The sequence below is a fragment of the Alosa pseudoharengus genome, unplaced genomic scaffold (genome assembly GCF_046254945.1).
Source record: "Alosa pseudoharengus isolate Yale_2024_CS ecotype anadromous, Long Island Sound unplaced genomic scaffold, YU_APseudo_1.1 YU_APseudo_1.1_scf_20, whole genome shotgun sequence".
Taxonomy (NCBI): Eukaryota; Metazoa; Chordata; class Actinopteri; order Clupeiformes; family Clupeidae; genus Alosa; species Alosa pseudoharengus.
In genome coordinates, this window is record NW_027468664.1 from 26630555 (window position 1) to 26657670 (window position 27116).

Sequence of the window (27116 nt, forward strand, 5' to 3'; positions counted from 1 at the left end):
GAAAGGAAATATGAGTTATTAAAAGTACTTAATTTGATGACATCACACCGTTAATATGTCCATCACATTCAGATATTGTGTTATCTATATGCTATCTTGAAGATTTATGATACCAATAGATGCTACTGGGCCCTTACTTGTTGGTGCATTCCAAATTTTCCACTTTTCTGCGCAGTTCACTGTTCTCATTAGAGCATGTCTCCACCCTGTGGACAGAAACCGTATTGCACCGTCAACTCAACCTGTTCCTGCAGTTGCACAGAATGGTCTGCAGAGGCCATGCAAACCCCTGTCTGGCAAAAGTTTACAGTTCATGAAAGTGCATAGGCCTATACATCCTGTTGCATAACACATTAGCATAGCATAGCATAGCATTAGTATATCATGGCACAACGCTATACTGCTTTGTTGTTATTGTTTTGAAGAGTCACGCTCTTGAATGTACTAAGCAATGCACTGGAGTATGTAAGAATACTGAGGGCTTGTGAAGGATGTTTATATGTGTACTGTATATCAATACGTTTATGTATGTATACTTTGAAGTTCCACAGCATGCATTCCACACCGGTCACAACATTCTTTCAGCGAGGCTTTGGTGGACTGGACGGTGATGAAGCAACTCACTTTTTCTCCAGGGCATCCATGTACTCTTTCTTCTTCCTGCGACTCTCCTGGGCCGAGATCTGAGATGGGGAACCAGATCAGTTTCAAGGTTAAATCACTACTATACGGCCTTAAAGGAGTTATTGAAAACTAAATCTAACTACTGAAAAAACGTACAAACCAAACATCAATAGTGTTTTGTGCCTGTTTGACACATAATCATATACGGTGAATATTGATTGTAATATGTCACCGCTAGACCTACTATGTGTTTATATAACATGTCCAAATAAGTGGCCCAGTGTGTAAAACACAAACACAACGGGTCAATCTGACACAAAATTGACCTGAAAGAGAGTTGGTCTTAGGAAGTGTCTCTGAGCTGGTGTGTGTGGACATGCTGGTGTGTGAAGGCCAAGTGGTTTGTATCTCAGTGTGTGTGTGTGTGTGTGTGTGTGTGTGTGTGTGTGTGTGTGCATGCGCGAGCATGTGAATGTGAGTGTGTGTGTATATCTGTGTGTACACAAAATGTAGAATGTGGTGAGCACTATATAAGCTTGCGTTATCCTCTGAACTTGATCTGCCATATCTTTCTCAGGGCCATAACTGTGTGTGTCTCTCTTTCTGTGTGTGTGGCTCTCCTTCCGTGTGTGTGTGTGTGTGTGTGTGTGTGTGTGTGTGTGTGTGTGTGTGTGTGTGTGTAGGTCTCTGACCTTGTTCTTGATCTTGCGGCGGATCTTCTTGAGGGCCTTCTCCTCGGCCTTTGTGAGGGGCAGTTTGGTGGGAACAGGGTAACCCTCGGCGATGAGCGTACGCCTCTCCTCCTCTGTCAGCATCAGAGGACCTGAGCCCTGCAACTTCTGGTGGACAGACAGAGAGAGAGAGAGAGAGAGAGAGAGAGAATAGGGAGGGAGAGAGAGAGCAAGAGAGAGAGAGAATAGGGAGGGAGAGAGAGAGGGAAGAGGGAGAGAGAAAGAGAAAGGGAGATGGAGAGAGCGAGAAAGAGGGAAAAACAGTAATACAGACAGAGAGAGAATGAGTACATTTGTGGTGGTTGTACCATTCTCATTCTCTCATTCACTGTAAAGCTACTTAGAAAAGTGCTTTATAAATGTAATGTGTACTGCTGTTGTTCCATGTGTTTTTGGGGAGTTGGTTTTCCCCTCAAGGATATCTAGTTTTCTTTACATATCAATGTATCCACTCTTACATAATAACAACCAAACAAACAAGAACGCAAACCAAGACAGGCTGAGAGAGAGGCACTCATTGGCTACCCCCCTGGATTGGTGACCAAGAGGGGTCTGCCTCTGTGTGTGTTTGTGTGTGTGTGTGTGTGTGTGTGTGTGTGTGTGTGTGTGTGTGTGTGTGTGTGTGTGTGTGCGCGTGTGTGTTACTCACATGTGGAGCGGTGAGCAGTGGGGAGTTGGAGAGGGATGAGGGTGCGCGCGGCGCAACCTTGAGGACAGCAGGGGACTGCGTGGGGCTGGCGGGGGCACAGGGGTGGACGGGACTCTGGCTGCCCTCCGAGTCGCTGCCATGGGAACTGGGTGGGGTGGGTGGCATCTGGAGGGACTCCAAGGCTGAGGACAACACAACATGGATCCCTTTAGATTCATATATTGACCGTTTCAAGAGAGTTCCATTATCAGCATCATAGTTGTTCCCACAAGGCCTCCGCTTCTTTAAAATTACATATGGAATGTTAAAACGGAAGTAGATTGGGAACAAAATAGAACGCTCAAGCATTGCTTTTGTTTTTCTTGTTGAAAGGGTCTATAATGTAATTCTATACCAGTGTTTCTCAAAGTGTGGTCCGGGGACCACTGGTGGTCCGCAAGCTATCCCAAGTAGTCCGCGAGCAGACGTGGTAAAATATAATATAGATGAGTTGTTTGCAATATTGAACGAACTTGTATGTAAATCCAAACAGTTCTGCAACACTGTCTATGTAAGATATGCCAGTTTAAATTATATTAATCCTCTGACACAATAAGCAAGTGCAAAGACAACAAGCAAGGTGGTTCAGTGAGTAGGCTAATATACTGCTGAAGTAGGTCTAATCTTTTTTTTAGCTAGGTGGTCCGTGCATTTCTTATTTATTGGTTAAGTTAATAATATATCACTGAAATGTTGAATGTTGAATCTTGTTAACTGCTTGGCTACTTCTGTTTGTCATTGGTTGCCATGTAAACCCTACTCGGGTGTTGCTTCTCAGTGTGTTCACTGCCTATGCTTGATAGAGCCTACCACTTCACGATGAACAGAGGCTGGACTGCGCTGGTGTAGAACTTATCCCAAGGCAAAAAGTAACACATAAATGCTTGGAATGTTCCTTAAATTAGTTAATGTGTAGGTACTGTTCTTTGCATCTGACTAGTGAAGTACAAAATCTTTTTCTGTCTTTACACGATTTGATTTCCTCAGGACTGTTCACGTCATTAAGTAGAGCAATATCCCCTGCATCGACAACAAAGTAACCATGTCTGTTTCCCAAAAGAAAGAAGCTATTATTAGCATGTGTGTGTGTGTGTGTACACATTGAGTATGCAATACACCTGGGTGTTTCATACACATTCAATATTCTGCTTTCTGAAAGCAAACAGGAAGCAAGAGGAAGCTAGAAATTATTTTAAAGGTGACTTCCTTTAGGTATTCTTATCTCCAGTTCAATGGTCACCTTTCAATGAGTGCATTTCCTGGAGCTTAGAACAGATCAAATAACCTAAACAGCTTCCCTGTGTGACAATTCAAGCATAGACCTGATTGGTACAACAATTTCTGTAACAAAACACTAGGATATAAGTTTTCCAGAACTGGCACGGGCCCATGAATGAAATTGAGGATGTTTATTCAGTATCTTAATAAACCCCTCTGATATGAGAATGTGACCAAAGGTCCTGGTTTGCTTTCCTGGAATGCACTTCATGTTGAACGGGACAGACTGAGGATTGGGTTGAGGACTGTATTCAGGTGTGGTTCTTACCTTTGGGGGACAGGTTGAGGAACTGGTCCACCTCATGTGGCTCTAGTTTAATCTGAGGGGTAAAGGTCTCTCCGTCGTCTTTCACCTACGGAAACACACACGCACACATTCCTGAGCACAGGACACAGCTGGGTACTGATATTTCAGCACACCTGCAGAAGGGTGGGTGTGTGTGTGTGTGTGTATGTGTGTGTGTGTGTGTGTGTGTGTGTGTGTGTGTGTGTGTGTGTGTGTGCTTGCAGAGTCAACAGTGTCAAGAAAGATATTTAAAACAAACTGTGTCAGTCACACTACAGCCAAAGGGGAAATGTGTCCTCGTCTGCAAACATTTACATATTAAGGCAGACAAAGGCACTGCATACTTCCCCCCCACAAACAAGTTTAAAGGAATTATGAAGGAACTTCACACCAAGCACTTCCTTAAAGAAGCACAATGGAAGAATTGATATCCATGCCCCTTGGCGTCTATATTAAAAATTTCGCACTAAAATAGTACCCACATCATCAAACTTAGTAAATAGATTACGATCCTACCTGTTCACAACATTTCATAGTGCAATTTCAAGCGTTACAGGTGCATATTGGCAATGTCAGAGACTGCGTTCTACATATTAGAAGTCAGTGTAGCATCAGAATGAGTTAAAAGCTGATATTGTGAGGTAAAAGAACTGCATTGCTGCGTTGCTTTAAAATTTGCACTGAGCAGGTGCTAGTATTTTCGAAGCAATTGGAAACCTTGGTATTATGACATGCAAAAGTACTACATTATTTTCCCCACAAATAAGTTTAATAGGATATGTATAAGTATAAGTATATATAATTTGGTCTTTGCATTTATCCCAATCTGTGAATTAGTGAAACACACTCAGCACACAGTGAACACACAGTGAGGTGAAGCACACACTAATCCCGGCGCAGTGAGCTGCCTGCAATAACAGCGGCACTCAGGGAGCAGTGAGGGGTTAGGTGCCTTGCTCAAGGGCACTTCAGCCTGGTCGGGGTTCGAACCGGCAACCCTGCGGTTACAAGTCCGAAACACTAACCAGTAGGCCACGGCTGCAAGGTAAGGTTTACATATCAAGTAATACGCTGACTAGCTGCTAGTATCTCGGGTGGACAGGCTGATTAAGCAGTACTGGATGCATGCCAGGGGAAAACCCATAGAGCCACAGAGGCTGAGATCTGTGCCGGATGTGCGCGGGATGTGTGCCAGATCAGGGCCGTATCCAGGCCAAACTGCGTCAGTCCCACTTGGGATCAGGGACAGAACTGTGCCAAACCTAGACTTAAAGCGTAACTCCGGAGTAAAAACAACCTAGGGTCTATTTACTGTAGTTAACAAGTTAAAACGTTTGATTGAGATCACAATTTGGCATTGTCAGTGGTATAAAATAGCGTTTGTTTTTTGAACTCAACCAATTAACGTAATTGTGTTGTCAATCAAAAGTTTGAACTTGTTAACTACCGTAGATAGACCCTAGGACATGGTTATTACTCCGGAGTTACATTTTAAAGGAACACGCCTACTTTTTTTTGGAAATGATTGGGAAATAGCTTATCTGCCGTCTCCCCCATAGTTAGGTAAGAGGATACATACCCTTCTCTTCCCTGTGTGTGCTATAACCCAGTCTGACACCGTTAGCCTAGCTTAGCATAATTTACTGGAAGTGGGTTAAACTTGTTAGCCTATAGCTCCCTCTTAGCCAAATCTAGACTTAAGGCCAAACTGTTCTCAGATGCTTTCTGCTAACTGATCAAATCAAACACACTTCTTGTTAATCAGATGCACTATGTGCCTTTTAACTATTCTATTTTATGTACTTAACATTTTAATTTATTTTTAAACTATAGCCCTTTTATAATTTCACGAACTATTTTTTAGCTGTTAATACATGGGCAACGTTTTGAGCAATTTTGCTTGGCAAATGATCTTCGTCGTTGTGGTTCTGGCATGTTCTTGTATTGAGCAACAATTTATTTTCTGGAGAATTTTAATCATCACAAGGCAAATCGTCATGATCATCCAACCAAAATACTGGAACTGGTTATGTGCTTGCCCAATAACATTGCTCAAAAGGTTGTTCCATGTATCATCCCCTTTTGATTGTGTTTATATACGTGTGTGTGTGTGTGTGTGTGTGTGTGTTTGTGTGTGTGTGTGTCAGCTGAAAGATGCCAGTCTGCTGGTTCTGGCCCAGGTGGCCTTCATCAGGACATAATGACTTTATCAGTGAGCGCTTCATCTTGAAAGCAATCCTGTCCTGTGAGCCTGAAACCCAACTCACAATGTGAAATCAATCCTGTGATGGCCCTGACATCAATGGGACTGGACACTGCTGATAACCTGTTGCAGCAATTAGGCTTTGGGGAGTCATACTGACAGTTGCAGACAGACAGACAGATCACACATAAAGTCCTTACCTTAATCTTGACTTCTGTGGCCTGTGGATTGGCCATTGTGAGGGTTGCCGTAGCCCCGGCTGTGGAGGTGGTTGCCTTGGCGACGGGGTCAGAGGTCGGCACAGCCGGAGGGGTTAGAGTAAGGGTCAGGGTGGGCAGCAGGGAGGGAGCGTCGCACAGCAGAGTCTCCATCTTCAGGTCCTTATCGTCCTGTTCCATGGCCCAGTCGTCTCCCTCAGAGTCACCTAGGTAACACCACGTAAACAAACAAATAAATAAATAAACATAACATCCTTGAGCATGCCTTGAACATATTTGAAGGCACACTGTGTACAACCATGATGTAAACAAATGGCAGAAACAAGCCAACACTGTAGAGGAAATATCTCTCTCTCTCTCTCTCTCTCTCTCTCTCAAACCAGAGCACATTAACACAAGGTTTATGTACAGAATACATGGTTATCATAAATGCATCTCTTTCTCACTCTCGCTCTCGCACCCTCTCCTTGTCATTCTATCCTTCCTCTGTTTCTCCTCCTCCACGCTCACCTGCTTCGCTGTCTGGTTCTCCGAGCAGGTGGGAGAGGGGGTACTAACACACGCACACACACTCTCTCTCTCTCTCACACACACATACACTCGTCGCTCACCTGCATCACTGCCTGGTTCCCCGGGCAGGTTGGAGAGGGGGGACTAACACACATACACACACACACACACACACACACACACACACACAAACACACACACACACACACACACACACACACACACACACACACACACACTCATCGCTCACCTGCATCGCTGCCTGGTTCCCCGGGCAGGTGTGAGAGGGGGGACTGGGGGCGCGAGTCCCCACTGAGGGAGTAGCTGTGCTCGGCCTGGATGTGGGGCGGCACTGGGGAGGCGGGGGTCAGGTCCTCCTCCGTGTCCATGGCTTCCCCGCGGCCAGACAGGAAGGGATCACTCAGCAGCTGGCCCAGCAAAGCATCCTGGGACAGGTCATCCAGGAGCTCGGTGAAGTGCTGCAGGAGAACGAGAGAGAGAGAGAGACGGAAAGAGAGGAGGATGAGGAGGAGAAGAGAAGAGGATGGAGGGAGAAGAGCAGAGAGGAAGAAGAGATGACAGGAGAGAAGACAAAGACAATTTTAAATCATCTCTATGGTCACAAACAAACACATCTATTTCACTTTGACTCTATACAAGGCTTCACCTGAAGCTGCTTATTTCCATCAGCATTTCCGGTGAACAGAAGCCTAGTGTTGGGCTTTGCGGATATTTCCTTCTGAAATGACCGGCATGTGTAAAATGACCGCTCATTTCCTCGCCATGTGTGGATACAGACTTACTACTCATAAAGCCTAGATACAGACTTACTACTCATAAAGCCTACCCGTAATTCCTTTTAGTTTTAACACTAGCGTTTGACTCAAGTCATTCATTGTCCCTTGCTTTCCACGCTTGTGGTTAGCTGACCGACAAAAAAGTGTAAGGAGGGGGGGTCTGGGGGTTGGGCGCTGGCCCATAATGCAATGCAACACACCTGGCCACACTGCGATACAACAGAGTGTTGAAGTTAAAAGTGGCACGTTGGATGAAAAGCAGTACATCAGACAGTAGAAGCATGACCATGCCGTTCATAGCCAGACCCAGCACTGCCTTTAGGCTCTTTCAGTACTCAAAAACACACACACACACACACACACACACACACACACACACACACACACACACACACACACACACACACACACACACACACACACACACACACACACACACACACACACACACACACACACACACACACACACACACACACACACACACACACACACACACACACACACACACACACACACACACACAGCTAAGTACTCATTATACTCATCCTCACTGTTATTGCTTTTCTATAAAAAACAGCCGTCGCCACGCCAACACAGCTTTGATGTCCACATCCGCCCGCCCTGGGGGGTGGGGAGACCACTAATTGGCTACTGCGGCGACCAATCAAAGGAGATATTACTGATGTCAGGGGAAAAGCTCACACTTGATTTATCCAATCAGACAGCCAGATATCTAATGAAATGTGATTCTCAATTTGTTATTATTCATTAAGGTTATTTTCCAACTGGTCACCAGGGTGAAAAGGTCTGACCCGCAATGATTTGAATGACGCGTGTTCTCTTTACCCACCTTCCCCCACACGCTCCACACACACACACTCATTCCTCTCGCTACATTCCTGCCTCTCACTTTCCTTTTAACGTGACCCCGAGGCCATTCATCTGTCTCCTGCAAGGCAGCCAGAGGCCCTGTTAAACAGGTTAAGACAGGCCCAGGCCATCTCAACACACAGACACACACACACACACACACACACACATAGTTCGAATTACAGGGGGTACTGGGGGGTACTATACCCCCCAATGAAGACCCAGTACCCCCCAAAGAGACAGAAATATCAGTTTTGGGGGGGTCGGATATTTTTTCTGATATTGTGAAAAAATATCATTACAGTTGGCTACAAGTCAACTCCTATATTTTCACTAGAGAAAATTGAATGTAAAGCGATTTCAGACACCCCTATTATGGACCGTACCATTTTTAACCAGTGTGGCGCTAGAAGCAACAGAGATAGAGAACGACTTCAACTTCTCAAGCAAGTGTCAACGTTAGGTAGATTCCTCCAGTAGCTTAAATTCGGTTTGCTGCTGACGTGCATGGGTAAATAAAAGTTGCTAGCAGACGTCTAGCTTGTTGAAAATGTGCTATTTTACAACCTTCATGTATTAACGTGTTTTGTTCTTTCATAGCTCATGTCACGTCTTCATACATTTAATTACCGGCTACTTACCTGCTACTTACCCACTGAGGCTAGTAAAGTGGACCTTGGTTAGATACCAAGGTTAGTTAGCAAGATAATTCTCTATTTAAATCATTTATTATTATTATTTTACATTGTGGTGAGGTAAAATCTATTGTCATTTCCAAGGAGATGAACTCCAGTCCATAGCCTAGGTGTCCATTCTCGTTTAATCTTGAAAAAATTATTGTGCCCTTTTGAAATTAGTTTGGCACAGATCCTGTGTTGTTTTTATATTAAGCACAAGAGGGTCTGATGTAGCTACTGTAAGCCTACATAACATCAGTGAAACCTGTGGAAACATAAAAAGAGCCAAGTAGCCTAGGCTAAATAGTACAGCTATTATTTCATATTTTTAGTTCAATAAATGTAGTTTTATCTGAACCCTGATACTATCTTAATGAAACTAGGATATTATTTTATTCACAGAGACACTATGAGGAAAAGGAAAGTGTATGTGTGCATGTGTATATGTGATTAATTTGTACAGTAGGATAATGTAGTGTTAATGACACCCAACTTGTTCTGGTTATCGGATTCTTGTAGGTTACCGCTCTGTAGACTAGTTTTTCTATGGTAGTATGTTTTTTCATAGTATGCTCCTTAATCACATTAAAGATTGCTCAGGTTTCACATATCTCTAGCAATTGTGTTGATTTGACACTGACTCATAGACTATAACGGAAAATTGGTTTCTGTTTATATGAGAGGGTTAGGGTCTTACCTCCAGGTCTTATGAAATCTAAAAATAAACCAAATCAATATTTCATGAAATAGGCAATAGGCTTATAAAGGTATTACTTTTACTAGTAATTAGAATGGTATTTCAGTGCACTTAACTTTTAACCTTTGAGAGTTGATCAAAACAGTTCTCTTTTGGATATATAATAACAATGAGATATTCTGTAGACTACTGATTATCAGTTTGTCGAATAGACCTTGTATGTGTGTTGCACAACACATGTTGCACTTGGCGATCACAATGGGGATTGATATGGTAGTGGACCATGATGGTCATAGAAGAAGTGAAGGAGCAGTACCCCCCAATTATGGTGGGGTAATTCACACTCCACACACACACACACACACACACACACACACACACACACACACACACACACACACACACACACACACACACACACACACACACACACACACACACACACACACACGGTATCTCAACACGCTACGCACATACAAACACACACACACACGGCATCTCAGCACGCCACACACACACAGAGTCTCGCCACGCCAGGCAGCTCCTGCTGCTGCTGATCTGTTGATTAAGACTGCAGCTCCATCCGCTAACAGGACCAAAGGCCAGAAGTGAAGTGGCGCTGCAGGCATGTTAACTAACTCACCAACACATACTTTAACAGGCTTACTGGGGGGCATTACTGTCTTTGAAGTGCCTTCAGTGAAACTTTAGGCCACTCGCTTGGCATGATGGGATCCTATGATCTTAAATGGATGTTATGTTTGTAGGTCCTCTGTAAAAACCTAGCCCTCTACCTCTGTTCTTTAACTGAGCACTTCTTGTAATACTGAATCCTTGTGAATCCTTGAGAGTTGCATTCTTTCTCTTTCTCTCTCTTAAATCTCTCTCTCTTACTCCTTCTTCCATGTCTTGCTCCCTCCCTCTCTCTAATATGTATTAGGGCCAAGTCTGAGCATATAAAGTCAGATGATCTGATGCATAGGTATGTGTGTCTCCGGTCACACATGAGGTTTCCTCTGTCTTATTCATGGAGCTGTGGTGCTTGGTCACTCAGAGCTCAGAGCTGAGTCAGACCAGGGAGTTACAACTCAGACAAAGGAGGGAGAATGAGGGAGAGACAGACAGACAGACAGTTATGCAGTAAGATAGACAGACAGACAGACAGTTAGGCAGTAAGACAGTTGGGCAGTAAGACAAATAGGCAGATAAATAGGCAGTAAGACAGTTAGGCAGTAAGACAGTTAGGCAGTCAGTAAGACAGTTGGGCAGTAAGACAGTTAGGCAGTGAGACAGCCATCTCTCTGTTTGGGTGTGAAGGCACAGATGGAGGTACAGGTCTGCTGCTAGTCATCAGCGTGGGGCAACGTCTGGCTGCCAGATGTCCAGCTGAACGGGGGAGAGGAGAGGAGAGGAGAGAGGGGTGAGGAGAAGAGAAGACAGGACAGGAAAGGAGAGTAGAAGAGAAGAGGAGAGAGGGATGAGGAGAAGAGAAGACAGGACAGGACAGGACAGGACAGGAGAGGACAGGAGAGGAGAGGAGAGGAGAGGAGAGGAGAGGAGAGAAGAGAAAAGAGAAGACCCACCAACCATGCTAGCCATGCCAGCCTAAGCACCACCCTGGGCCTCTAGGAGTGTCAGTCTGGGCCTGTCTGTGTGTAGCTGCTGCTGGTGGTGGGGCTGCTGCCAGTGCAAGCCCAATGACTCACACACGGACACACACACACACAGAATCATGTCTCCTGGCCTATGGCCTGCACAGTGTCCAGGCTGTGTATGAGTGAGTCTGTGTGTGTGTGTGTGTGCGTGTGTGTGTGTGCGCGTGTGTGCGTGCACCGTTATTTGTAAAGGCTGCATGTGTCTGTGTTTGCCTAGCATGTAAATGTGTGTGTGTGTGTGTGTGTGTGTGTGTGTGTGTGTGTGTGTGTGTGAGTGAGTGAGTCTGTGTGTGTGTGTGTCAGTGTTTGCCTAGCATGTGTGTGTGCGTGTGTTCAGAAGTGGATGTGTGAGGTCAGCATGGGTGTGACGCAAAGTGCGTAAGACAATGATGCTACACAGTGCAGAACCAGTGTGTGTGTGTGTGTGTGTGTGTGTGTGTGTGTGTGTGTGTGTGTGTGTGTGTGTGTACATATACAGGGTGTGTGCATATGGTTTGCTGAAGAATGGCTGGGTAAAATCGTACGGTAGGTCACAATGCATGGCTTGTGTGTGTGTGTGTGTGTGTGTCTGTGTGTGACAGAGAGAGAGAAAGTGCAGAGTGCAGAGAAACAAGAGTTTCTATAGACTAAGAGGGAGTTACAACAATGATCCTCAGATGGCCAGAGGTGTGTGTGTGAGCGTGTGCATGTGTGTGAGCGTGTGCATGTGTGTCTATTCACAGCCCACTGCTTTAACAATTGCCCCTTTTACAAGCAGAAATCAGGGCAGAATGGAGAGAGAACATGAACTAAAAAACAGACGGTTCCTCATTCCTAAGACAAGAACCTTATTAGTTTATGTCTCCAGTCATATTGGGGACATGATTCAGAGGTATAGCGCTTCATTTTAGTTGTTCTCTTTGTCAATACTTAGTGTAGTTTTCCCTTCTTTTCAGCGTCAAAACATTTCTTATTTTGTTGTTACAGCAACACTAAGTGAGAGTGTGTAGCCTGCAGTGAGAGAGAGCATAAAGAGATGGATGGAGGGAAACCAATTCCCAGCCCAAAACACTCTGAATCACTCAGATGCGTCACCACACACAGGAGGAAAGCACACAAAAAAACGATCACACACACACACGCACGCACGCACGCTACCTACCTACACAGCACAAGGAACTTAACACCGGTCCCGTGCGTATCTGAAATCATCATGACGTAAAGGTGTAAGTAGTAGATGTTCTGTGATGAGAAGTGAGATTTACATTTTTACATTTATTCATTTAGTAGACGCTTTTCCAAAGCAACTTAAGTCAATTTTATTACAAGGGGCTATTCTCCCCGGAGCAACTCGGAGTCAGGTGTCTTGCTCAAGGGCACAACGGTGGAACAGAATGGAATTGAACCAACAACTTCTCTGGCTACTGCATGCTAGCCCAGCTCCTTAATCACTACGCTACCACTGCCAAGATGAGACCAATAGAAAGACATAGAACAAGGCAATATCACTGACTTCTAGTGAATCTCTCATGTGCGCTGATGATGATTGATGATTAAAAGAGCCATAGAGCACATAGCACTGAGGGTATTTCTGCTCTCTGACTGAGACATCAGAATCATCATCATGTGAGAGAAATCAAAGTATTCATCACTGGAATGTGGAGGGACAAGATTAAGATGAATGGAACTTTTTTTATCATTTTGATTTAATCTAACTTTCTCAAGAGGGCACACACATCAGGGACAAGACATGGCTACAGGCCCATTCAGACTACAAGCGACTAGTGTCAAGAGACCATGGAAAGTCATCGTAATTCACGCGACACTAGCCAAATAACCATTGGCGACGAGAAATGTCACACGACAAAATTAAAATAATTTCATCTTCTCAAGCGACAACAAAGTTTATCACCAGCAATGTGTCTACAGCAGCGTAACGGTCTCAAGAGGGTAAAGGGAGGAGATTCAGTTCTAGTCCAGGCAGCAGCCGGAGGGCCGAATACACCAGTGTGTGTCTGTGTGCGTCTGTGAGACCAGATGCAGCCACGACTGTTTATCACTGCGTCGCGTTCCACCTCGGGGTGAGTCAGCTTCTGACGCTGCAGCTTCCTGCCTCAACCACCAATGCCCTCCACGAGGGACGCCATCACACAACTTTTCACATTTTTTGTTTTTAACATGAATAGGTTTGTTTGCATGTACAGGACTGCAGATGACAAATAAGACAGTACTGAGTGTATCAGTGTTAATACAGTACTATGCCAACATTTTAGCCATTTTTTAAACAAATAAGGATGTTTTTTTTAAATTAACACAAATCGTTTTAAGTCATCAGTACAAAGTGCAGGTGTCTGTGTTCTGCAAAGCAGCGTACCTTCGTAAGGATCATATCCAAGACTTGTGGGTAAGCCATAGGAAGGTGAAGGACACTCAGTGATTGGATAAACTAGTTTCTAAGAATATGAACGACCCTCAGTGATTGGATAAACTAGTTTCTAAGAATATGAACGACCCTCAGTGATTGGATAAGCTGGTTACTAGGAAGGGGTTTTTATTGGGTTAGCCCGTTCTGTGCTGTTCCGACCCTGGTCTCTGTGGAGCGAACTGACCCTGAAGGCCATTATAGCAGCTGGTCTTAGAATGCAGTCGGGTCACTGTGGTGAGACCAGGGCCAAGTAGGAGCCAGATCAGAGCCAGTTCAGGGCCAGTTCAGGGCCACAGTAGGGGCAGGTCAGAGCTGCACTGGGGCCACTTCCACTTCATAGTCGACTTCCACCTGGTACTCACATCTGTGTATAGGGCACACATCTGGGCAGGGCCATACTGAGCATGTGCGTGAAAAAGGAACTGCACTTTAAATGTGTACCAGCCAGGGCAAGTAGTGGCTCTAGCAAGCATGGCAGAGGCACAATTCATTCCATTATTGTTTTTATTTCAAGTGTGTCCAGGCAGATGTGCGATGTAAGGAGAGAGTGTGTGTGTGTGTGTGTGTGTGTGTGTGTGTGTGTGTGTGTGTGTGTGTGTGTGTGTGTGTGCTTTTGTCTGGAAACGAGGGAATGACAAATACTTCTAGACGGAAAAAGGATGAAAGAGGGGAGAAAGGGTTGAGAAAGGGCAAAAGTGAGTGGAAAGAGATTCCTGAGTAGCCCAGACAAATGGAGAGAAACTTTGAGAGAGAGAGAGAGAGAGGGAGAGAGGGAGGGGTGGAGAGACAGCCAGAGGTATGGCAAAATACCAAGCATGTGGGTTCAATTACAGGCCGATTAAGGCCTACAGGCTACTCAGAGAGAAAGAGAGAGAGAGAGAGAGAGAGAGAGAGAGATAGAGAGAGAAGATAGAGAGAGAAAGTGGGGGGTGAAAAAGAGAGAGTTCCGCAGAGTCAGACTGACCAACTCTTACTGGAATGTTCTGGTCTAGATTTTCCAATTCTGTCATTTCTCAAGTGCCCTACTCTCCTCCTTCACTCTCTCTCTCCCTCTCCCTCTCTCCCTGACTCCAGCTGGGAGCATTCCCCCTGGCCTGCATCTGAACACGACATCCTAGACCGGCTGCTCCGTCTCTGGCCTCACTGAACTCACTCACCCCCTCTCCCCCCCCCTCTCCTCTCTCCCCTCTCCTCTCCCCCTCTCCAGCCCAGCGAGCTCCAGGCTCTTCAGCTTTGTGTGCGTATAAACACTCGCCGCATGAGAGAGAACTCAGCCATGCAACATTGAGCCCCTTAAGAAACACCATGTTAGGAGCGACAGAGAGAGAGAGAGAGAGGGAAAGAGTAGAAAGAGGGGTAGAAAGGAAGAGAAACTCTCCAAGGTTCTACTTTCCGCAGCCTCAAGTACATGAGGTTCCCCTAATGTCTGAGTGATATACATTTCAGCATAAGAGGGCGTCTGAAAGACTCTATGCGGTCATCGCTCTATGCAGCCTTATGTAATGTATGTGATTTAATGTATGTGATTTAATGTTATGTGATAGTAACCACTATGCTACAAGGGCTGCCACAAGAACACCTACATGTCTGCAGCGTCCACTGCTGTCTGTGTGCACCTGTGCAAGTGAGTTTAGCCAAGACAAGAGAGAAACGCAGCACAGACAAAAGGCAGGGGAGATGAAGGGATCAGTGAGAAGGAGAGGGAGAGAAAGACAGAAGGAGAAGAGGGGTTGGTGGAAATGATGAAGGAGTATCATAAATGGCCTACGCTCTCTCGGTGGATTGGAAACTAACTTCAACCGTTATTTTAAAACCCCAAACCTATCATTACCACACACACACACACACACACACACACACACACACACACACACACACACACACACACACACACACACACACACACACACACACACACACACACACACACACACACACACACACACACACACACACACACACACACACACACACACACACACACACACACACACACACACACACACACACACACACACACACACACACACACACACACACACACACACACACACACACACACAGCTTAACGTGGCCCTGCACATTCATGTGTCTTAGCAACAGCACTCCAGTGCTTTATCTGAGTGAGTGTGTGTGTGTGTGTGTGTGTGTGTGTGTGTGTGTGTGTGTATGCATACACACGCATATGAGAGATACAGTGTGTCAGTCTTGAGTATGTGCATGTGTATATCTGAAAGTTCATATGTGTGCGAATGTAGGAGGTGTTAGGTCCATCCTGCGTGATCCTATCACTCATGGGTGTGTGAGTGAGCGCGATTCCTGCTGACATTTGCGGTGAGGTGATTATGATGATTGCACTTCTAAACTGCTGGGTGTCGGCGGAGAGCGAAGCCGCCTGGGGCTCTCTGAGAGGGAGGGGAGGAGGAGGGACACGACACCACGAGGGGTTATTATACTCAAGAGCATAGTAGAGCCATCATAGAGAACTAGTGGAGAACAACACTGAGAATGGATGAGGGAGAGAGAGAGAGAGAGAGAGAGAGAAAGGGAGGGGGGAACAGAGAGAGAGAGAGAGAAAGGGAGGGGGGGAACAGAGAGAGGGGGACAGAGAGAGAGGGGGAGAGAGAGAGAGAGAGAGAGAGAAACAGGCTAATAATTCTTAATTTCTCTGTTCTCAGTATTCTTTGTGAGGGGAGCCTAAAGTGTGACGCACACACATGCCCTTACGTGTGCCACCACTCAGTCCTTCCACTGGTCTTTCTTTCTGCGTCAGCAGCAGCAGCGATGGTCAGTGGAAGTGTGTGTGTGTGTGTGTGTGTGTGTGTGTGTGTGTGTGTGTGTGTGTGTGTGTGTGTGTGATCTGTCTGGCTCGATCCACTCCAGAACAGAGCTAACAGGCTGAGTGATGCAGCTGAGTCATACAAGCAATCAGCGTATGACGCTGAGAATCCTACCATGACACACTAATGGTGTGGGTGTGTGTGTGTGTGTGTGCGTATGTGTGTGGGTGTGTGTGTTTGTCCGTGTGTGTGCGTATGTGTGTGTGTGTGTGTGTGTTTGTCCATGTGTGTGCGTATGTGTGTGTGTGTGTTTGTCCGTGTGTGTGCGTATGTGCGTATGTGTGTGTGTGTGTGTGTGTGTGTGTGTGTGTGTGTGTGTGTGACCTATGGTTACCTATAATCTTGAGGAAAGCACGGAGAGAGGAGAGGAGATGATGAATGCTTGGGCCGTTATAGAACTTCCCAGTCCTGCCACTGTGTGTGTGTGTGTGTGTGTGTGTGTGTGTGTGTGTGTGTGTGTGTGTGTGTCAGTTTGTATCAGTGTGTGTGTGTGTGTGTCAGTGTGTGCCCTACGATGGTGGGAGATGCAGATGGGGGTCTGGAAGAATTTCGACACTGGTCTGTAATTTCTGACCCCCCTGGGGCCTGTGTGTGTGTGTGTCTGTGTGTGTGTGTGTGTGTGTGTGTGTACAGGAAGAGGACAGTGGTGGAGGAGTGGGGTTGATGACGTAAGACCCTCCCCTGTGAGTAACAAAACAGATGTGGTCACAAGAAGATTGGAAGAACAGCTTAGGCCCACACACACACTCACGCACACACACACACTCACACACACAAACCCATCCCCGCATGCGTGCGCCCACACACTCTCCACACGTGCCAGGAGTTGAAAGGTCATCGGCCTGCTGTCTCCCTATTAGGTCGTAGCACTGTACCTTGTACTTCTAACTCATCCCATGAAGTCATTCAGTGATAGAACAGCAAATAACACATTGCCACACACACACACACACACACACACACACACACACACACACACACACACACACACACACACACACACACACACACACACACACTCTCTCGCCCTCACACACACACACACACGCATTTACTCTTACTCTTGCACTCACATACTACAACACACACACAATACAATTCCACACACACAGTGATTTATCAGTGCACAACTTTACAGACACAGGCACACACACACACACCTCTTTAACACACAGTCACACAGGCTCACACTTTTCTTTGAGTTGAAACAAGCTATATACACACACACAGACACCATCCTCCAGCCAACATACACACACACACAGTGTCATTCCTCCTTGTGTCTGGCCACTGTCAACCTCTTGATACAATAACAAACATCATTCCTTCACTTTGTCGGGAATGTCGGCTCTCGTCTTGTTTTGTTTGGCCTTCGGGCCCTGGTATCTCACACGACACGCTGGGCGAACCTTGTACAGCACCCATATTGCCTCTCTCTCTCTCTCTCTCTCTCTCTCTCCCTCCCTCCCTCGCTCCCTCCCTCGCTCCCTCTCTTTCTATCAGTCTCTTTATCATGCGCTGTCTCCTGGATGTTGTCATGAGCACCAGAACTCTGTCCTCACCATGGGGACACCGAGAGCCTTTGAGATAGGGAAGGAGACCGGCTTCAGGGGACAGCAACAAGGACAGGGGATAGAAAGGGGCTTGCTTGAGCCGGCCGTGTGACCCAGTTTCTCTCCGGTGAAGCACTGGGGGATGAGGGTTCAGAGCCACTGGTCAAGCCGCGGCTCTGAGAGGATTTAGGGGGTGGGGTGGGAGGGGGTGGGGCTTGCTTGGAATATCAACAGAATGTTAGAGAAGAAGCAGTGCGACACCCCCCCCCACCCCACACACACACACACACACACACACACACACACACAAGACAACCACAAGACACCCACTCACATGCAAACACATGCAAACAGACACTTGTCAACACAGACACTCAAGGGCTGCCATGTGCAAATGCTGGAGCAAAAATAAAAAAGGCAGTCAGTCTGCAAAAGGTAGTATTACAGAGCAGTGGCTACGTTGCCATGGCATGTGTTAAACTATGTGGCAAAACAATGACATGTACATTACAGAACAACACATTACATTATATCATATCACATGATACAACAGCATATTTAGATTATTATATAATTTATATATACTTAATTATTATATTGCAGAATTGTTTAGAGCATTACATCTGTTATTTACATGTCCCTTAATGGGCTGAATACAGCTGGGTGATCAAGGGTTATGAGAGGTGAAGTTTGTTATCAGGTGAAGGAAGTGAGGACTAACAGAATGGGCTGAGTTGTCACACACACACACACACACACACACACAGACACACACAGACACACACACACACACACACACACACACACACAATGTAAACAGGAAATGGGAAGGAGGTGTGAGGAGCAACGAGTGCATTAGATGTTTCTGTCTCATACTCTCAAGTCCCTTCTACTTAGTCCACTACGCATACTTGAATTTACATACAGCATCTGTATGGCCATCCATGTGGCATTTCCATATATTTACTAGGGGTGTCACGATTCTCCAAATCCTCGATTCGATGTAATTTTCGATTCTAAAGTCGATTTTCGATCTTTTTAAAATATTACTATTAGTGTATTCCTTATATGTTATTTACTCTTTTTGGCCTTTTCCTTTTCTTTTTCGGGGGGCTTTTATTTTGAAACCGCTTTGAAACCGTTCCAACCGCGAGGTTGTAGCCTAATGTAAACAGAACTAACTTTAGGCTAAAACAGAGACGTGAACATAGTAAAATGAAACAACACAGAATGTTAATTTGATTGTTTCAGCACACTCCGAAGAGACCCAAGGTTAGTGTTCATGGAATTGTTTTACTGTTGCATTCCTGTTATGTACCATTTTAGCTCCAGTGAACCTCTCTCTGTCTCTCTCTCCCTCTCTCACTCACTCAGTCTTTCCTCAAACTGAACTAGCCTTTCATTCTCTCTCTCTCTCTCTCTCTCTCTCTCTCTGCCCGCACCAGTGCCTTGCTCATGCCGTGTCCTTTCCATCACAATTTCCCTTTATTCCCTAAAAAGGCAACACCCCACCCCATCTGCTGTATCCAGGAAGTTCCCTCTAACACACACACAGCTGTGTGTGAGTGTGCAGATGTGGGTCTTTGGATGTGCTTATTTAGGCTACAGGAATATGGGTCAGACACTGGGCTCGGAGGCCGAGGGGTCCCTGCATGAGAGTGTGTTTAAAGTAGGTGGTAATGGAAGGGGTGTGTGTGTGTGTGTGTGTGTGTGTGTGTGTGTGTGTGTGTGTGTGTGTAAATGAGTCTGTTTAGAACACCTGTATACAAGTTGTGTAAAATTGTGTTTAAATCTGAGGCAGTGTTGCATGTGTGTGTTTAGAAAAACTGAAAAAGGAGATGAGGGATAAGCAAGCAGAGGCAAAGGAATGCATGGATGTGTGTGTGAGTGTGTGTTTGCATTTGGATTAGATGAGGAATAAAGAGGTGTGATTTCATGCCTGTGATCGCCAGGACAGGAGCAGACGCGTTTGCAGGCCCCTCACCCCCTGCGCGCACACACAGCATACACACACACACACACACACACACACACACCAGCAGACTCGTCTGCAGGCCCCTCACCCCTTAACACACACACACACACACACACACACACACACACACACACACACACACAGAGCCTCCCTCATCCCATCCCCCACCTCTCTGATTTGGTGTGCTGGCAGGCCCTGAGATTTGAGCTTTGGTGTTGTTGGATGGGGGATGCTGTGGCTGGGTTGTGTGTGTGTGTGTGTGTGTGTGTGTGAGTGAGAGAGAGAGAGAGAGAGAGAAAGAAACTGTGTTTACTTTCAAAAACCTTTCATTTAAACCATCATGTGTAAACCACACAGAGAGAGAGAGAGAGAGAGAGAGACAGAGAGAGAGAGACAGAGACAGAGACAGAAGGGGTGTGGGCAGTTGCTATTTGCCCCTCGTTTCAGTGCCTCAGGATATGGGAGGGGGGCAATTAGCAGACCAAAACAGCACCCCCATCCAAAATAAACCTCCCCCTCTGGGGAAACCAGGTCAGTTCTGGGCTACCCTGATGGGAACAAAGTCGTAAACAGACACCATGAGACTCCAACACGTCCTGCTGGGCCCAGCGAATGGGGAAACTTAATCAGGAGTTTCACCAGGTTACCGAATATCACAACCACCGACCAGTGCATGTCTTTATCTGCTTTGCAGAACCAGGAAGCTGAGTAAGTCTGTTATAGTTCTACATGTAATAATCAAGGACATGCATTTATTAAAACAGCTCATTGTATAGTGGAGTCTTGTAAATGCCCAGTCATCATAATAAAGTTATTTTTTGTCTATCCGAGTTGTGCACACCATCATCCTAAACCTGAAAACGTTTTTTTCTGTTTTTGTCTTCTTCATTGGTGCAGCAAGTAGGCACCAAAAGTAGATCAAGCATTTTTAACGTCTGTCTCTTTGATGCAGAATAGTGCACACTAAAAGCATGCACCTATAGTACCTATATCTTTGGTGCTAAATAGTATGCAGCAAAAGTATGGACCTTTATTATCTATCAGCCGATGGTAGCCACAGTTGTGCCCTTGAGTAAGGCACTTAACCCAGAGTCTGGGGAGACTGGCCCTTGTAATAAAGGACATCATATGTCCATAATGTTATATATATCAAGTCACTTTGTATATAAGTTATATTATATTATTATAATTATTTTATTATAATTATATAAGTTATATTATAAGTCACTTTGGATAAAAGCATCAGCCAAATGAATAAGTATACGTATCATAGTATGCAGCAAATGTATGGGTATCTTTGGTGCCGCATGGTATGCACTGTTCGTCTGTCTCTCTGTGGTGTCCCATCCCACCACACCACCACCCCAGCCCAGCCCAACCCACCCCAGCCCACCAGCCCACCCAGCCAGCCCACCACCCCATCCCACCCAGCCAGCCCACTGGCGCCCACAGGAGGGCCCACCACACCCTGGGATTAGGGCTGAGGGGTATTAGCATCAGTGGTGTACAGAGCCCACAAGCCCAGGGGAGGGTAATTTTAGCTGCACCCAGGGAAGGGAGGGGAGGGGAGGGGAGGGGAACTCCCTTGGCACCTAGTGGGTGAAATGGAAATCACAGCCTAGTTCTCCATTACTTCTCTCCTCTCTCACAGTGTGCAGGTTACACTGGACATGAAAGGGAAGTGGAGCATTCGCAGTGTAAAGGAATACTGATTTATATTTTTCGAATGTCCGCGGAGTATACACACACTTCTCTCACATCTGGTGTAGCCAGTTTCACTGATTATAGTGGCGCCCTTATTACATAATAATAACTATTTATCTCACACAACTCTTAAGAAACTTGTTTCTCTCACACAACTCTTAAGAAACCAGTGTGTGGTCAACTGCGTGCGCAAGGCTTCACAAAACCAACTTTGCTCCAGCGGTGAGATCACAACACATGATTGGCACGATGTATTCACAACACCAAATGATGGCACAATGTATTCACATGTCGACTGTTTTGCCACGGAAGGGGCGGGATATGTGTAGACAACTGCCATATTGGCGCTACAAACCAACCCCATGCATTTCTATGGAGGATTTTTTTAATGCTGTGTCTCCTCATTAGAAAGTCTCTGATATTATGTTCATGGCATAAAGGCTGGGTGGCGTGGGGTTAGTGTGAGATTACCTGCCTTGACATTCTCAGAGGACTGCACACAAAACAGCCCCCTCTGGTTACCTTCCACAATGCCACATGTAACAGGCCTAACCACTAAAGACCAGAAATACAGGGAGAGAGGATGCCCAAGGCAACACACCCTGATGCACAAACACACACTGACGCACAAACACACACTGATGCACACCAGGGTAGAGCTGTCGCAAGAGTCACGGCGACACCCAGATTCCCTCTGTAATAGGGCTGCACGATATTAGGAAAACATGCGATATGCGATACCATTATTGAGTACTGCGATAACGATATAATTTGCGATATTTAAATATACTGCTCAATAAAGGTTTTCCACACATATTTTGAAACCTTCCACCCTTTTCTCCATTCTCAAACTACATTCAAAGAATGTCTGACAGTTCTTGCAAAATAAAACACTCGCCTCAAAAGTTTTACTTGTGCTCAGAACCAAACAGTGACAGAGTGATTCAGTGTATGATTGAAGTGTTCCCTTAATTTTTTTGAGCAGTATATTTAATGTTTTTTTTTTCATTCTGCTTGCTGCAAACATACACTGTAGGGTTGGGGGGGGGGGGGTAAATGTATAATTACAGAAATAAATGTATAATTTTTAAATAATATAAAATATCATGTAGCCTATATGGCCTGATGAAAGTGGACAGCTAAGAGACCTACTGACTAGGCTATCGAAGTTGTGTGGAAGATCTGCTCCTAATCCTCATAAAAGACGGGTGGACAGCCAATCTGAACACTTGTGCACCAACCAGCGGAATATTCCATATTGCCAGCCTTCGATGGGCCTAGCAAAGAAGCTAGGCCTACTTAAGCTATATCGCGGCAATCATCTCAGTCTGTAACCTCATACAGTACGCTGCGCATCCCACGTTATTAGGCTACCGGCATGCCGACTATGAGGGCAGCGGAAAGTGAAAGTAATTGGGCTGCAATCGCACAGTCCAGAAGTAGGTTAAACAACTTTTACAAATAACGAATCCTGATTACCTCTGTGCTGCTGTCTGGGGCTTTTGCTAAATGCAAATCATGAAATACAAGCCTTACAGACAGTGAAAGACAACTTCTGATATAACGATAACGAAAGAAATTGTTTATTTTAACACGGTGGAGAAGGACGCATTTGCGCTGTGTTTGTAACACGGCATCCTTCATAAAACCAAAATATTCCCATATAACAGACGTGCTTTTCCTTTTAGTCACTAATTCCTCTTCACCCAAGTGTAGCCTACCTCGCTCGACTCACTATTTTCAGGCATCACGACTTAGCTCCCGCTTTAACACCTAAAACACCACACACCTAAACTGGTAGGGGACGGGCTTCTTGGGCTGCATGACCGCATCAGTTTGGTAAAATATGTTGACATTCAGAATGTGAATACACCATAGACTGTATGGAATGCGCACGGCACAGAAAATGTATCGAATTTATCGAAAATTAAGTAATCTTTGCGGTATGTCCATCGCAAGTGTTGATATCGCGATAACGATAGATTTTAGATATATCGTGCAGCCCTACTCTGTAATTTAATACGCCCCCAGGGAAAAGGGTTAAGCACATTCCATCACACACACACACACACACACACATCAACCCGTCCCTCTATCTCTGTCCATCTCATACTCGTGTATTCTGAGTCCTTCGGACAGAGATAAGCAGGTGGAGACTACATACATTAGCATTGTAAAGCAATGGCCCCAGTCAAGGTAAAAACAGGTGATAGACTTAAGACTATCAGTTAGGATGAGAGAACAGCACCATTGGCCAGACTGAGAGACAGACAGACAGACACAGACTGCACAGACAGACAGACTGTGAGAGCATCATAACTAGAGCAATCATGACACAATAAAGGAAGAACACATGTTGGGGTGGAAAAGAAAGAGACAGTGTGTGTGTTTGTGTGTGTGTGTGATGACAATATATGTGTGTATAATTATGTATGAGAAAGGGAGAGACAGACAGACAGACAGACAGACATCAAATATAAAACATAGAAACGGAATAAATGGAATGAGAATGAGAGAGAGAATGAGAGTGAGAGAGAGAGAATGAGAGAGACAGAATGAGAGAGGGAGAGAGAGAATGAGAGAGAGATCTGCAAGAGAGGTCTGCGGCCCCTTTTAAGCCCACCTCAAGCCAAGACCCAGGGAGAACAGCCCCTTCTCTGTGTGTGTGTGTGTGTGTGTGTGTGCAGTGTGTACAAGGCCTCTCTGTGCTCCAGAACGCAGCCTCTATGCTCCAAGCCTGCCGGCAGGCGCCAAGCCCTGCCCCAACATGCTGCTCGACAGGCCTAGCATTCAGGATTCCAAGGACCCGGCCGCCAACTGGACCAGGGGAGCAAGGAGGCAAGCCACTCAGGCAGGGACAGAGGGACAGACAGACAGACAGACAGACATTGCCATTATCTTTAACACATTATCATTATGGGTAATATGATACTACCTTATTAATACAGGTATACCACACTGTACAAGATTGCTACTTTCAACACTGCATACCACACTGTCTGAGGTTGAAGCTATAAACTGGTGTTGTTCGAAGGCACCAGGTAATTATAATTAATAAGGCATTATGATTATGTGTATTATACTATAATAACATACAGTACGAGATGCTGCATTCGTGATCACTGTGTAATGCTGCATCCACATCCAAGGTCTGTACCATAAAAATGTTAGCATGTATTCATATTAGCATGTACTCATTTAGCATTATGTTGCTAATCAGTGCTCAAAGTTTAGAAAAGGCAGCAATTTCACCATTCCTGTGTATGTTACTGGCTCTGATGTTTTGTTCTACTGATATGCCTCTGAGTAACTAGACTAACAGAGTTTTAACGAAATCTGAAGCACTCGCAAGTTCAAAAAGCCTTTAATCTCACATTCACATGGCTATTCAGTTAAAACATGCCCATGTGTTTCAGCCTCCATCAGGGCAGGTGAAATGTTTTAACTTCAGCTTGAACTGAATAGCCATTTAAGATTAAAGGCTTTTTAAACGGATAAACTTTGTGAGAGCCTCAAATGTCTGAAACAGATGTCTGTTTTCAACTCTTCAGGATACCTAAACTGAAGGGCACCAGAGGGACCCCCAGATTACACCTATCGTAGCCATCTTGTGAATTGTTTGTGGACTTTTACATGTATTCTGCTGCTGCTGCGCAAGGCTGAACATGAGAACTATCTAGAGACGCCCGCAAGTGGCCTACCAAATCACACGTCTGACGTCTGATCCTGTTGGAAGATAAAAGCTTGAGAGAGAGAGAGAGAGAGAGAGAGAGAGAGGCTGAAACATCAGAGGTCTACGGAGCCAGCTACAGTGCGCACGCGCGCACACACACACACCACCTCACATTCTCTAATGTGGTGTCTGTCTACAGCTTCAGCCTGACTTTGGCCTGGTGTCTGACTGGAGACTGAGACTTCAAAGGGGTGAGATGAGATCATGTCAAAATTAACATCAATTGAACTTTGTACCTTGAAGGCAGTATCCCAATGTGTGCATGTGTGAGTGTGTGTGTGTGCTGTTGTACATTCGTTCTGCAAGTAGTGTTCTATGTGTTTCATGTCTGTAATCTTAATAAAATGAAATGATTCAAAGTGATTCATATCTATAGCACAGTATAAATGTGTAAATGATTCCTACTCCTGTTCTGAAAGTCTTTTGTTGTTCATGTTATTATGTCTCATCTCTGTCAACTGAAAAATCTTCACACAAAGCAGTATTGACATTCTGCATCCTTTCTCATAATACATAGAAACTGAAAAAAAGAGAGACCAATCAAGCAATTTTACTCAGCAGTTGCCATGGCCAACCGTTATTCCTCCTCTCTTATCTGCTCTCCGAGTGGTGTCATGGTGACTTGTGTATTGACATTCTGACATGTCAGAGAGGCTCTTTCCTCACAGCGACCACGTTTTTGGGTAACGTCCGCTATCGCACCGGAGTGTGGACACAGTCAGGGCTTAACGGCCACATCTAAAAGGCAGCATGGCCTTTACTCTAGCATATACAACACAATACGCGGCTCAAAGACAAAGGTCCAGTGTCAACTAGCTGGCAGCGGTAAGAATCTATACTCTGAGATTCATTTTAGGAAAGCTTCAAGAACGGTCTTAATCCCAGATTAATTTGGATGGACAAATGTTTGTTATCTATGTTATGTGATCCTTCTGTTATGTACACACATACTGTACACACACATAGACACACACACATTACAGCTGATCTGCTGTAAAAGAGCAACACAGCAGCACTGCAAATACGTTCTGGAGGGCAAATAAACGGCAGGGGCCAGGCAGGCCACTCCTAGATCACCTTTTAATGTTCACCTCACAAAGGCCACTGTGGAGAGAGGAGGAGAGTGGTGAGGGACTTAGAGAGGGGGAGAGGAGGAGAGTGGTGAGGGACTTAGAGAGGGGGAGAGGAGGAGAGTGGTGAGGGACTTAGAGAGGGGGAGAGGAGGCCACATTTGTTTTCTTAAGACATCCTGTAACTGCCCCCCACTGCAAACAGGAGAACAAATTCAGCTCCAACAACCCCCCCCCCCCACACTTTATCCCAATGGCTGTTTCTCCACTCTTAAGACTGAGACCGAGGCCTCTTGTCGCCCCGGAGGATTATGGGTAGTAGTAGTGGATTACGTTAAGTTTCTTATAGGGGTAGCCTAAGCACTTGAGAGTTCATTGGTGTTAATAAAATGTTTACCATTCTTGCAAAACCAACTATTTAAACATAATCATTTGCTAAAAGCGACAATCGTCCCTCACTGTTCAGTTCTCACTGCAAAAAGAGATGCGGACAATTATTGGTTGATCCATTTCATTGAAACACATGGGCTTTATCAGAGAGGAAAGCTCTCAGTCTAGTTGTATTGTGTTTGTTTGGGGTGGTATTGCTGTTGATTTCCT

The 27116-nt window shown here is 45.3% G+C and overlaps 1 protein-coding gene across 1 annotated transcript in view; it reads right to left on the reverse strand.

Moving 5' to 3' along the window:
* creb3l2 (cAMP responsive element binding protein 3-like 2) overlaps positions 1–27116 on the reverse strand; it is a 38755-nt gene that overhangs the window by 6617 nt on the left and 5022 nt on the right. Inside the window, exons 2-8 of the mRNA XM_076296973.1 lie at positions 6789–7017; positions 6011–6234; positions 3590–3674; positions 2005–2186; positions 1317–1463; positions 625–683; positions 138–206 (exon numbers count right to left, since the gene is read on the reverse strand). Of these exons, the coding sequence (XP_076153088.1) occupies positions 138–206; positions 625–683; positions 1317–1463; positions 2005–2186; positions 3590–3674; positions 6011–6234; positions 6789–7017 (995 nt within the window). The remainder of the gene's footprint in view (positions 1–137; positions 207–624; positions 684–1316; positions 1464–2004; positions 2187–3589; positions 3675–6010; positions 6235–6788; positions 7018–27116) is intronic.